Source organism: Orbicella franksi, chromosome 10, assembly GCF_964199315.1.
Source record: "Orbicella franksi chromosome 10, jaOrbFran1.1, whole genome shotgun sequence".
Taxonomy (NCBI): Eukaryota; Metazoa; Cnidaria; class Anthozoa; order Scleractinia; family Merulinidae; genus Orbicella; species Orbicella franksi.
Genome location: NC_138154.1, coordinates 15535977 through 15548640, shown reverse-complemented (window position 1 = coordinate 15548640; position 12664 = coordinate 15535977). Strand labels below are relative to the sequence as shown.

General features: G+C 38.1%; 1 protein-coding gene and 1 pseudogene across 2 annotated transcripts in view; both read right to left on the bottom strand.

Annotated features, from left to right (window-relative positions):
* The window catches only part of LOC145500321 (uncharacterized), a 246823-nt gene that overhangs the window by 40364 nt on the left and 193795 nt on the right, over nt 1-12664 (bottom strand). Inside the window, exons 14-15 of the mRNA XM_081479823.1 lie at nt 3990-4348; nt 3264-3493 (exon numbers count right to left, since the gene is read on the bottom strand). Coding sequence (XP_081335949.1) covers nt 3264-3493; nt 3990-4348 — 589 coding nt within the window. The remainder of the gene's footprint in view (nt 1-3263; nt 3494-3989; nt 4349-12664) is intronic.
* The window catches only part of LOC145500340 (uncharacterized), a 140979-nt pseudogene that overhangs the window by 103985 nt on the left and 24330 nt on the right, over nt 1-12664 (bottom strand). The window lies entirely within an intron of this gene.

Sequence of the window (12664 nt, the reverse complement as noted above, 5' to 3'; positions counted from 1 at the left end):
AATTTTATCGCCTTAAATTTTAGATTTTGTTGTATTGTTCCAGTAGCCATAGCCGGTTTGCTGAAAAAAGCGGAACCGGCCTTTACGTCTGATTTAGTATGCAAAACAATGTCATGTGACGAAAACTCACTCGAGCATAACAAAGAAACAAGCAGTTCTGATAGTCAGAACGAAAACTGTCTACTTCATGCATAAAAATTCAATTCTCGTCGCCTGAATCAATGATGGAAGGCCTTCCTTTCTTCTGTGGTTAAGGCTGAGACTTTTCGTTGTCTTTGGAGAAGGAATTTCAAGGCGCATCCTATGTAATTCTGCGATGGATTTGTTTTGTGGTGTGAAACTCCCTCGAGTGTACGATGCCCAGTGGAGAGTTTTTTTTTTCTTTTAAATACTGTTGAGCGGCATTCTGCATGATTATGAGGGATTCTAGTTCTTTATCATCTCCGTTTGTTTTTTGTTATCGGCGCAATTTGTTTCAAGATATTTTCAAGATGGCGGCTTCGGAAGACGTTCGTTTATTCACTGTTTTGTGGAGCGGAGCGTATTTTGACAATGTTTATTCACAGCGACAGAGTTGAGCTCTTGTGTTGCTTCGTTTGAAACTACCGGAGACCTGGAGACATCTACCTTCTTGAGATGGCTATGAATTTGTTGTTGTGTGGTTTTCGTTTGTTTATGTTTTGCTGGACTCGGTATCATACGGATCTTCAGCAGATGTTGAAGAAAAATCACTAAAATATTCGTCAAAATGGACACTGAAAGTTCGAAACTTCCATTAAAGTAGGTCTTCAGCCTGATGGAGCTCATAATCGTCATTCAGAATTTGTAATTAATTCAATTCGCCAATTGTTTGGGAATAAAACAACAATAACAACAAAGTTGTGGCAATAATAGTTACAAAATTCGCCACACAATGGCTTTTTGTCTTTCATTTTCCTGAAATTTTATTGGTTACTTTAAACTAACCTTGAAATCTGATTGGTTGTTTTGTTTTATTGTCCCATTCTCATTGGCTGAGAAAAAGATGCGATTTGGAGCAAAAAAAAAGTTCGATTCGTGAATAGATCGCACCACTAAGAGGCAATCAGACTGCAAGGATAACCAGTGATTTCAAAATGGATTTAATAAAGTAATAAATTTGTTACCAGGATGCAATTTATAGTACTTTTTTTATACTCATACGAGAATACAGTGAGGATGACATTCTTAATGAAGATGTCAACACCTCGCTTGGAAAAGTAGAAAACATATAAATTTCAAGAGCTAAAAGATGCTTAAAGATAAGAATAAGAAAAATTCGTAAAATAATGAAACCGTTATCGAGCAAAACATGGTTTGATAGAGAATGTTGCTTTAAAAAAACGAGCTAAGGAAAAGTTCAAACCGGAAACACAGAAACCCTTTAAATGTAAACTTACGAGAGCAATATCATGATGCTTTAACAGAATACAAAAAACTACTGAATAAGGAAAAAAAATGATTACTACAATTCAAAAATCACTGAATTAGAGGAAAATTCAGAAGCCTAAGACGAAAAAACGCTTTTGGGAATGTATGGATGACACGCGAAGAGATAAAGACAACATTCCATTAATCTCACAGGATAACTGGTTAACATACTTTCCTTCACTTCACTCGAAATGTCCTTTAAATCCTATTCAGCAGTCGATAATGAATTATCTAACACTTCTCGAGCATCATAAAGAGCAGTTTTCCTCTTTAGACTATTTGATCATTGAAAATGAAATTGTTATAGCCGCTAAGAGATTGCAAAATAACAAATCGTCCTTCTCGGACAAAATAAATAAAAAAATGATCAAAGCCAGTCTCCAAGAAATGATGCCAGCGTATCTTAAACTTTTCAACTCAATTCTCGCTTCAGGTACAATGCCTAATACTTGGTGTCGCGGTCTTACACAAGTATATAAATCAGGAGGAACAAATGATCCAACAAACTACCGAGAAATTTGTCTCAAGCTGTTTGAGAAAGTTATTTTGGTCTATTTTAAATCAGCGACTGCTCGAGCATGTCAATTCTCTCAGTATTCTACACAATTTCCAGATTGGGTTTCTTCCCAAAACTCGAACAGCAGACCATGTTCTTACATTGAGAACTCTAGTAGATAAACTGATGTCCATCATCACAACGAGAAATCTGCAATTGTTTTGTAGACTTGAAAAAAAGTTTTGACTCAGTTTGGCATGACGGACTTTTATTTAAGTTATTACAAATTAATGTTGGTGGCTGTTTTTTTTCAATTTAATAAAGAGCTTGTATTCAAACTCTACATCTTCTATAAAAATTGGGCAAAATCAAACACGGCCTTTCCATACGCAAGAGGGGTACGCCAAGGTTGTATTTTGAGCCCGTTACTGTTCAACCTCTTTGTTAATAACATACCATTCTCGTTTGAAAAGACTCTATCTGATCCCTTTGTCCTACGAAACGGTGCAAAATTAAATTCACTTTTAAATGCAGACGATTTAGTCATATTACCAAGATCGAAAAATAGGACTGCAAAATTGCCTTAACACACTTGCAGTACATGGATGTTAAGTGTCAATCCAAAAAAAAAAAAAAAATGATCTTTCAAAAATGTGCTAAGAATTGTATCGAGTGTAATTATTTTATCGACAATGAGCCTGTTGAAACTGTTCAAAATTATACTTATGTGGGAACAGTCATTTCTTCAACGGGTAACTTTCCATTGGCACTTGATAAATTGAAAGAAAAGGCCCTTCCCGCCGTTGTCAGTCTTAGAAAGCACACAAAATTTCACCAAATTACCTCCATTCTTAGCGAATAAAAGTTTCGACGCAATTATTGCTCTATTGTTAAAAAAAATCTTTCTCATGTCGAAAAATCTTCATCACGCTGGTAAAAACAGTTATTATTTTAATATAATAAGTATGTCTAAATTTTACAATTACCTTGTTTTGATCTTACGAACTTAACTAACTCTGAAATCAAACATTAAGATATTGAATTTTGCTGGCTGTCATGGTGTTTTCAGGTTGTTAAACTGACCAGCGTTTATTTTTCGGGCAAAAAAGTGGCTTTGATAACGAGGTGGTCGTACTAACGGGGTGATAGGAAGGTCTTTTCCGCACACACACATTGACAAGAAATCATTCTCTACCTTAACCGTGCGATGATTGTTGTCGAAATAAATTACACGGGGTTTGGTGGGCGGAGAAGGGGACGTGCAGAACATGTACAAAGAATAATGCATGGTCAGTCGGTCGAGTTTTTCTAACTATACCTTAAGAGTTAACTGGAAGTCGCCATTCTTCTGGACGACATTCGCTGGGATTGTCACAGTTACATCAGGGTACTCTGGAACTCTGCAGGTAAAATCTTGTTTTCGTTGGCCATGCGTCGAATATGTGTAGGACTTGAGACGGCAGATAACAGCAAACACGGAACAACACGTAACTTTAGCCTCAGAAAAGGGGATTCTTGGTGTTGAGTGGAGATCACACTGCGTATCTGCTATTAATAAAGAGAGACGAAGTAAAGGCCTCGACATACGTGGGAACTCTGTTTGTTCACTATTTATCTCTAAAAGTATTGGTAAAAAAGTACTCTCAACCCTGACCTTCCCTTACGCCAAAATGACCGCCATCTTAGATCTGTCATCTTACGTTTCAAACAAATTTCCCTAAAAGTTAAAGCAGCTCAAATAGATTCAGAAACAAAAAAAAGGACCCGAAAAGTTTAAAAATTTGGAATATGACTGTTATAGAATCTAAATCCGCATTAAAACAGACCTGCAGAAAACATTTAATTAGGGTAGCCTAGTAAAGTGACCAAACAAACGACAGAACAAAATTTTTTCTGATAACTATAAGAGTCAGTCATGACTATCAGTTGAATGCTATTTGAGTGGCTTTTTGACCAGGTTTCTTCAGATGATAGTTCCGGTCTAAATGGGAATGAACGAAGGAAATGACAAATCAAGATTTCGGTTAGTCACACAGGCATTTACCTGACCCTTTCCAAATGTTTGTTGTCTTTAAATCCTTCCACTCATTATTGTCTGAATCCACTAACTCTCTCATCACCACCTCGTACCCCTTAAGATTTGTGGCACTGTGAGATAAGGCAACTGAAACTTTCTCATCAAAATTTCCGGTAAAATCGGAGCCGAGCGAATTATCGCATGTCAGCTTTATTACATTGCTAACAAATGCCTCATTCTTTCTTAAGGGTGGAAAGTCAATTGTTGAGTGCCACGGTACGCATCGGAACACCACAGTTGATTTCACGGCGTTTGAGGGAAATGTTACACAAGCACCCAGAGAATCCTGAAGCCTCCAAACTGCTCCGCTTTCGCCCACCTCGCATCTAAAACAAAACACATAATTAAAAAAATATGAGTAATAACGAAGAGGCAAGATTTGCTGTTACTCCGAGTTTCGTGCTTACGCACTCATCAGACAGTATTTAATGATAAGCATTCCTATCAACTAGATATATATACACGGTATTAAACAATAGGCTAATTGCTGGACTAGTTGCATTACAATAAGTGATAGTTATACTGGAAAACAATAGGTGTGAAGACAGAAATTACGGGGACGAGTATAAACTGCGTGGGTGCAGTACAATATAAAGAAAGTGTCAAGCGTTCTTCAAGTAGAATTTGTTCTCGTGCCGGCATTTAGAAATAAGTTCTGATCTTTTGTTTAGTAGATTGTCGTTGCTATGTTTGATAATCATTAGTTTTTCTGTGAGGCAGAGGTCGCATCGTTTGGAAATGTTGTTGTAGGGTCTTGCACGGCTAATAATTGACCATTTGATGTTGAAGTCTTGTTTTTTGTCGTGTAGTTGCCAGATGTATTTAGAAAGCTCGGTGCTGTTGATGTGTTTTCTGTGCTTAAATGTGGATTTGTGCTGCGAGAATCTCTGTTTGAATGTTCCTTCTGTCAGTCCAATGTAGTTCTTGGTTGTGTTGTTAGTTGTAACTTGTGCGTTGTAGATTACACTGGAAGTCAGGCATTTGTTGTCTAGCGGGCATTGGTCTTTTTTGCGGCAGTTGCATTGCTCTCCGGTGATTGCGTTGGCGTTGTTGTCGGCGTTTGTTATTTTCATGTTGTGTTTGTTGATTACTGTTTTCATGTTGTCCATGCAACTGTAGCTGACTTTGACGTTGTTTTTGTTGAAGAGGCTGTGGTATTTATGTTGGTTCGGAAAGTGCTTAGATATGAGCTTCAGGAATGTTCTACCGATGTTTGTCTTTACGTTTTTACTAAATGGAGGGTTGTACCATATAATGTTTCTTTGTCTGTTGCGTCGGGGGCGTGTTGGTTGATTGTCTTCGTTGTAAATTAGTGTTTCAGAGTATCCGCTGGCTTTCAAAGCAGTTTCGTAGATTGGTTTGGCCTTGTTGAATTCGTGTTCGTTGCATGAGTTGGCGGAAATACGGCGATTGATGGATGCTGGAAGTTGCTTTATTATGTTAGGTGGGTGGTTAGACTTTGTGTTGATGTACTGCGGCTCGTCGTTAGGCTTTCTGTAGGGGCAGTAGGTACCTTTTGTAAGATCGAAGGTGACGTCCAGGTAGTTAACAATTTTCATGTTAGTCTGTATGGTAATGTTAAGTCCATATGTCTTGAAGCGTCTTGTTATGTCCTTCCTTGTACGGTCTGCTTGAGGTCTGCTTGAGGTCCGGAAAACATCTCCGGACCTCAAGCAGACCGTACAAGGAAGGACATAACAAGACGCTTCAAGACATATGGACTTAACATTACCATACAGACTAACATGAAAATTGTTAACTACCTGGACGTCACCTTCGATCTTACAAAAGGTACCTACTGCCCCTACAGAAAGCCTAACGACGAGCCGCAGTACATCAACACAAAGTCTAACCACCCACCTAACATAATAAAGCAACTTCCAGCATCCATCAATCGCCGTATTTCCGCCAACTCATGCAACGAACACGAATTCAACAAGGCCAAACCAATCTACGAAACTGCTTTGAAAGCCAGCGGATACTCTGAAACACTAATTTACAACGAAGACAATCAACCAACACGCCCCCGACGCAACAGACAAAGAAACATTATATGGTACAACCCTCCATTTAGTAAAAACGTAAAGACAAACATCGGTAGAACATTCCTGAAGCTCATATCTAAGCACTTTCCGAACCAACATAAATACCACAGCCTCTTCAACAAAAACAACGTCAAAGTCAGCTACAGTTGCATGGACAACATGAAAACAGTAATCAACAAACACAACATGAAAATAACAAACGCCGACAACAACGCCAACGCAATCACCGGAGAGCAATGCAACTGCCGCAAAAAAGACCAATGCCCGCTAGACAACAAATGCCTGACTTCCAGTGTAATCTACAACGCACAAGTTACAACTAACAACACAACCAAGAACTACATTGGACTGACAGAAGGAACATTCAAACAGAGATTCTCGCAGCACAAATCCACATTTAAGCACAGAAAACACATCAACAGCACCGAGCTTTCTAAATACATCTGGCAACTACACGACAAAAAACAAGACTTCAACATCAAATGGTCAATTATTAGCCGTGCAAGACCCTACAACAACATTTCCAAACGATGCGACCTCTGCCTCACAGAAAAACTAATGATTATCAAACATAGCAACGACAATCTACTAAACAAAAGATCAGAACTTATTTCTAAATGCCGGCACGAGAACAAATTCTACTTGAAGAACGCTTGACACTTTCTTTATATTGTACTGCACCCACGCAGTTTATACTCGTCCCCGTAATTTCTGTCTTCACACCTATTGTTTTCCAGTATAACTATCACTTATTGTAATGCAACTAGTCCAGCAATTAGCCTATTGTTTAATACCGTGTATATATATCTAGTTGATAGGAATGCTTATCATTAAATACTGTCTGATGAGTGCGTAAGCACGAAACTCGGAGTAACAGCAAATCTTGCCTCTTCGTTATTACTCATATACTCAGCTCTACACTATATGTGTATTGAGCACTATTTTAATGGGATCTGCTACTTCCTCATATGGTTAATTAAAAAAATATATATTTATATACCTATAGTCTCCCTATCCTTTTTCATTTACGTCACACGAGAAGAGTCAACTTAGAGTAAAAGCACAAGGCTAAAGGTATTTTATCGTTAAGAAAAACTTGTGACCAGGAGACTCGAGAAAGTGCCTAAAAAGGCAGACATCCAATCGACTTTGGATTCGAATCCCACTTTGTTGTGAAGCGAATAATGAAATAATAAGGGAATATTGAAATAAGATTTTAAGTAAGGCACGTAAATTACACCCAGCTGGAGCCTAAATGTAGATTTCAAATGTACATTCTGGTTTAAATTGACTTGGTTGCCGCTTTGTCTCGATTAAATGGCGAAAAATTAATATCGAGGGGTTTTTCATCCAAAGTTGAATGATAATGTAGATTACTGTAAAGAGCAAGAATGTTGCAGAGGTTGTACAGGCCCGCAAATGATCCCCAAATGTTACTCCAAATGATCACAGACTGGAAATGATCCCCAGATTATACTGTTGATGATTCCCGAACCGGACATGGTTGCCTCGCCATGAGGGATGGAAATGTGTGGACTCGTGAATTTGGACAGTGGATTTCAAATTTATATCATCGAATTTTTTTTTCCTTCTTGTTAAATTCAGAAACCATGAGCAGTTTGATTTGATTCTGACAGGTCAATAGTGTATTGACAAATCACAATAAAGTTCAAGACACGCGAGAAAACCTCAAAACCACAAACTAATTACCGTTGATGTTTGCGGTTCTGCTTCCTCACGTCTAATTGGCTTTTTCATTGCCACACAACATTTTATAAGTACATCTAGCATTCACGGTTTGCTGACTTAAATAATACAATATTTTGATACCACAGTTACTATATGTAACATAGGCAAAATGTACAGCGTTTAAAAGATTTCTAATAAGAGAACATTTCGAAATACATTTGATGATGAATATTAAAAGAATAAAACTACGACCTTTCGAAGTCATCTTGTAGTCATCAAGTAGAGGTGTTAGCTGTAGTTTCAAGATTAAATACAAATAAAGGTGATAGAGTACATTGGAATAATAAGTGTGTCGTTGTCACTGGTGTTTGACGTGACAGTGCGCGCGGTATATGTTTAAATGAATACTTTTGCACATATTGAGTCTCACTGCGTGTTTAACTTCGGTTTCCGTTTGCGAATGAATAGTATTTCTTGAATAAGGCAGTCCAGTTTTCCTCAGCATTTCTTAAGAACGGAAAACATTTCCGTTAGGTCAGTGAGCGCTACACCGTAGACTTCTTTCATATGCTTGCTGATGACCGAGGCTTTATGCTCTTCTATGCGTTGGTGAAGATGGCGTGTGGTGTAACCGATATAATCCGCATCGCACGAATCACATTTGAAATTGTAAACAACGATTGGTGGTTGATTAAAGCAGGTTTCTCTTCCCGTATCTCAAGCTTTTCCTCGATCTTGCGACTTGTGAAGACTGGTTGTAGGTTAGTTCCGATGGCAAGATTTCCGTATAACCCCATACATTTATTATGCATACAGTTTTTTGTTCTTTAAACGGCAAAGTTATCCTGACGGTTTTTTGTATATCCGTGTCAACTACAGTTGGAATTTCATGACGGCCTTGGGTCGCAGAATTCTTGTACGTGGTGATAGCTGAGTTGACGAAATTCGCCGGGTACTTGAGTTTTGTAAACATCCGCTTGAGGTGCTCGCATTCATTTGTAAATGATTCCCTCGTTGATGACGGGTGGTATGCTCGGTTTAGCATGGTATTCAGCAGAGGTTTCTTGTAACGGTGATCGACATGGCTGTGGTAATGCAGGAGCAGTCCCGTATCTGTTGGCTTTCGATAGACGCTAGTTGTCAGAAGGCACTTATTATTCCAATGCACTCTATCACCTTTAATTGTATTTAATCTCGATACCACAGCTAACACCTCTACTTGATAATGGAGTTAAGATGACTTGGAAACGTCGTAGTTTTATTCATTTAATATTCATCATCAAATGTATTTGAACGATTTGAATGCAAATTTCACAACTTTAAAAATGATATCCCACGTCACAAAATTCTGTGTTCTAAATTTGTAGTTTAGCTAAGTTTTTCTATGAATGTCTTTATTGGGTCACCTGAGATGTATGCTGCTAACACAGGATGTTCACTATATTGTCAAATTTGGAGACCACTGAGAACTCCCAGGTAAATTGAATACACTTTCGCTTAGTATACGTCTCAGAGGTGGAGATTATTGACAGCAAAAAAATTGCAATAGCAAAAACAACAGCTCTACTCATACGACTTGTAAATAAATCTATCTAAAATACACTGGGGTAACTCAAGCGCTTACTACATTTGATCTAATACTTGCCGCAACAGTTAATAGATAAAAATGTTCGGTAATCTCCAAAATTCGCTCGTCGAGATCGTGTGCACTTTCATAGAGGGCCATGTCTATTTAGGACTCAAGTATTAGTAGTATACAAGGAAACGTTACAAGCGGTTAATTAGATAGCAGAGACATCTTCGAAGATTCATGCTTATTTTTGCGCGGCGCGTTTTGTAAACGAAAAATTTATAAACGTTTAAAGTTGTTCTTCAGTAGCATTTCGGAATAGATCGATATATTGTTTCAATTGAGGCCTTGAGCTACGGTATTTTAATTTCAAGCTTTCGCCACACTACGGCATCATCAAGGAATGAAAGAAAATATTTAGTAGTGCTTGATATAAAAGTGGTGTGGATGACGTTCATGATTTGAATATGTAGTAGGAACAATGAGTGTAATAAACGGCACGCAATGCATGCAGAAGCGATGACGTTTAAAAATTGTTCCTAAAAGATTGGAACATAAGCAGACAAACTGATTCTTAAACTTTTGCGTTAGAAATTTTAGGGGTTTACATTTAGGGTAGTCCATTGGTGGTTCATTCAAGTAGTTCATGTACCAGGTCCGTCTTGTTAGTCCATGTGCTAGGGGGTCACCGAAATGTACCAACCCAAAAGAAAGATTAATAACTAAAATAAAAAGCACTCCGCTAAAAAGTTCCTCTCTCTGAAATCAACACCTTATTATCTTTAAAGATATTTGGCAAAGCTAATTACCTCACCGGAAATTAATATGTTCTTTTAACCATATACTTGTCCAAGAGAAAATCATTTTCTCTTGACTTGTCATATCGCGTGATTTTCTCTTGACTTGTTATATCGCGTTTGCGACCCGCTTGTCTATCTAAAATTGTATGTATCGAAGATATGTTATTATGAGTTTGCCCGTGAGCGCAAATTCATCCGACACCGTATAAACCAAAATCCACCCCCAAATCTTCGTTTAAAAGCTGAAATTAAAAGCACTCCGCTGATCCTACAAACAGCAAAGGAAAGCCGCAAAGTACAAGTTTCTCTCTGTGAAATCGACATCTTATTATCTTTAAAGATATTTTGCAACGCTAATTACCTCACCGAAAATCAATTTGTTGTTAACCGTATACTTGTCATCAATGAACATTCGTATTGTCTTTACCCTGACAAAACGATTATCGATTATTTAATCACAACCACTCTTTCGTTGACAGAAAATATAAAACAGCACATTTCCAAAACTTCATAAAAAAACTGAAAACTGCAAATAAATCGTACCCTGACTTCATTATCACTACTGTAAACTGTATATTTCAGAGCTCATACAATGCTCATACAGTGCTCTCACAGTGCTCATTCAATTCAGACAATGCTCATTCAATTCACTTCAAGACTGGCAAAAGTACAACTGCGCTACCAATCCGTAAATTTTATGTGGACCCTTCAGCTATCGCGTGTGCGACTTGCTTGTCTATCTAAATTTGTATGTATGGATATGTTCTTATTACGAGTTTGCCAGTGAGCGCAAATTTATCCGACACTGTATAAACCAAAATCAACCCCCAAAAGCGCTCCGCTGATCCTACAAACAGCAAAGGAAAGCCGGAAAGGAAAGCCGGAAAGGAAAGTTACTCTATGAAATCGACACCTTATTGTTTTTAAAAATATTTGGCAACACTAATTACCTCACCGGAAATTAATTTGTTGTTTTAACTGTATACTTGTCATATCGATTAAAAGTAGTCCGCTGATCCTACGAACAGCAAAGGAAATCCGCGAAGCCCTCACCTATCGCCTGTGCGACTTACTTGTCTATCTAAACTTGTATGTATGGAGGATATGTTCTTATTATGAGTTTGCCCCTGAATGCAAATTTATCCGGTACTGTATAAACCAAAATCCACCCCTAAATCTTCTTTTAAAAGCTACGATTAAAAGTACTCCGCTGAACATACAAACAGCAAAGGAAAGCAGCAAAGGAACTCCCAGAGTGCATTTCGCTTCCACAGGGGAATAAAAAAGTGCGCGACATAAGTGCACGGACATGAGAGCGACGAAACTATGCGGAATCACTATCCAAAGGAATGCATGCACGCCAGCATAAAGCGATGACGTCACACAATACGTCATCGCTTAAAAATGGTGATGGGATATGTGATGACGTGGACAATCGCTAATGAGTATAAGTGATAAAGCAGTTCAAAATAAAGCTGTTCAAGATATACTTTTACTTGGCCTCAATTGAATCAATATATCTATCTATTCCGAAGCTACTGAAGGACAACTTCAAATGTTTACTGAACCTGTGCTTGGGCCGAGCCAATTTTGTCATCATAAAGAAAATATTTCGAAACAGCTAAGTCTCAGCCACAAAATAACAGACTCACCTTCCTTTGTCGATGTTCTGCACTAAACGTCTTGCTGAAGACAATCGAAAAACTCAGAGTGCCATGCAGTCACGAAATCAAGTCCATAGAGCGAAGATCCAAGCTGAGAATCAAAAGCCTTGTCCTAAACGATAGCAAGAAGACGTTCCCAAGAATTATCGCTATTAAACAACACGAACAAAGACAACTCGACGACCAGATTACATCATACCTGACAACTGACGTAGCCGCCAAGTCCGTTCTCAGAGATATCTTGCATGAAACACCGCCAGCAAAATACACAGTGAATGTAATGAACACTATATCGAGGCTTCTCTAATTAAGTGAGTAATCTTAACTCTTTCTGATTCGCCAATTTGTTGCTTAGCAATGACGTCATCCGTTTTTACACGTGGACGTATATAGATAGTGTTAGCGACATATTCCCGCCAGTAGTTCAAGTTTCAGTTATCGTGCGTGCACAGTACGTGTTTTCAAGTAAATTAAGTTTTAAGCTACCCTTGACTATTTAGAGTGCAAGCGGGAACCGATGTGTAAGTACAAACTATTTTCTATGCTTGCTTTTTAGTATAAGTTTCAAGTTTTGACGTTTTTTAACCTTAAGTACCTTTAGTCTCGGTTTTTTTATACAACAGCCTATTGTACTAAGTCCAACACGTGGCAGAGCCCCAGTTTTCAAAGTTTTTATTTCATCTTGTTTTTAGCGATAGATCTTTATAGTTCACACTCCCCCTAGCTTAGGTTTCTATTTAGCAACTTTCCTATAAGAATCTCTGGTAATTCAGTTAAGTCCTTTCTTTGCTAGTAAATTCCCACATCGCTTTCAGTGGCGCTCACGCAAGCACGTTTTTATCACATCGTACAATTTTATTGCTTTCAAGTTTTT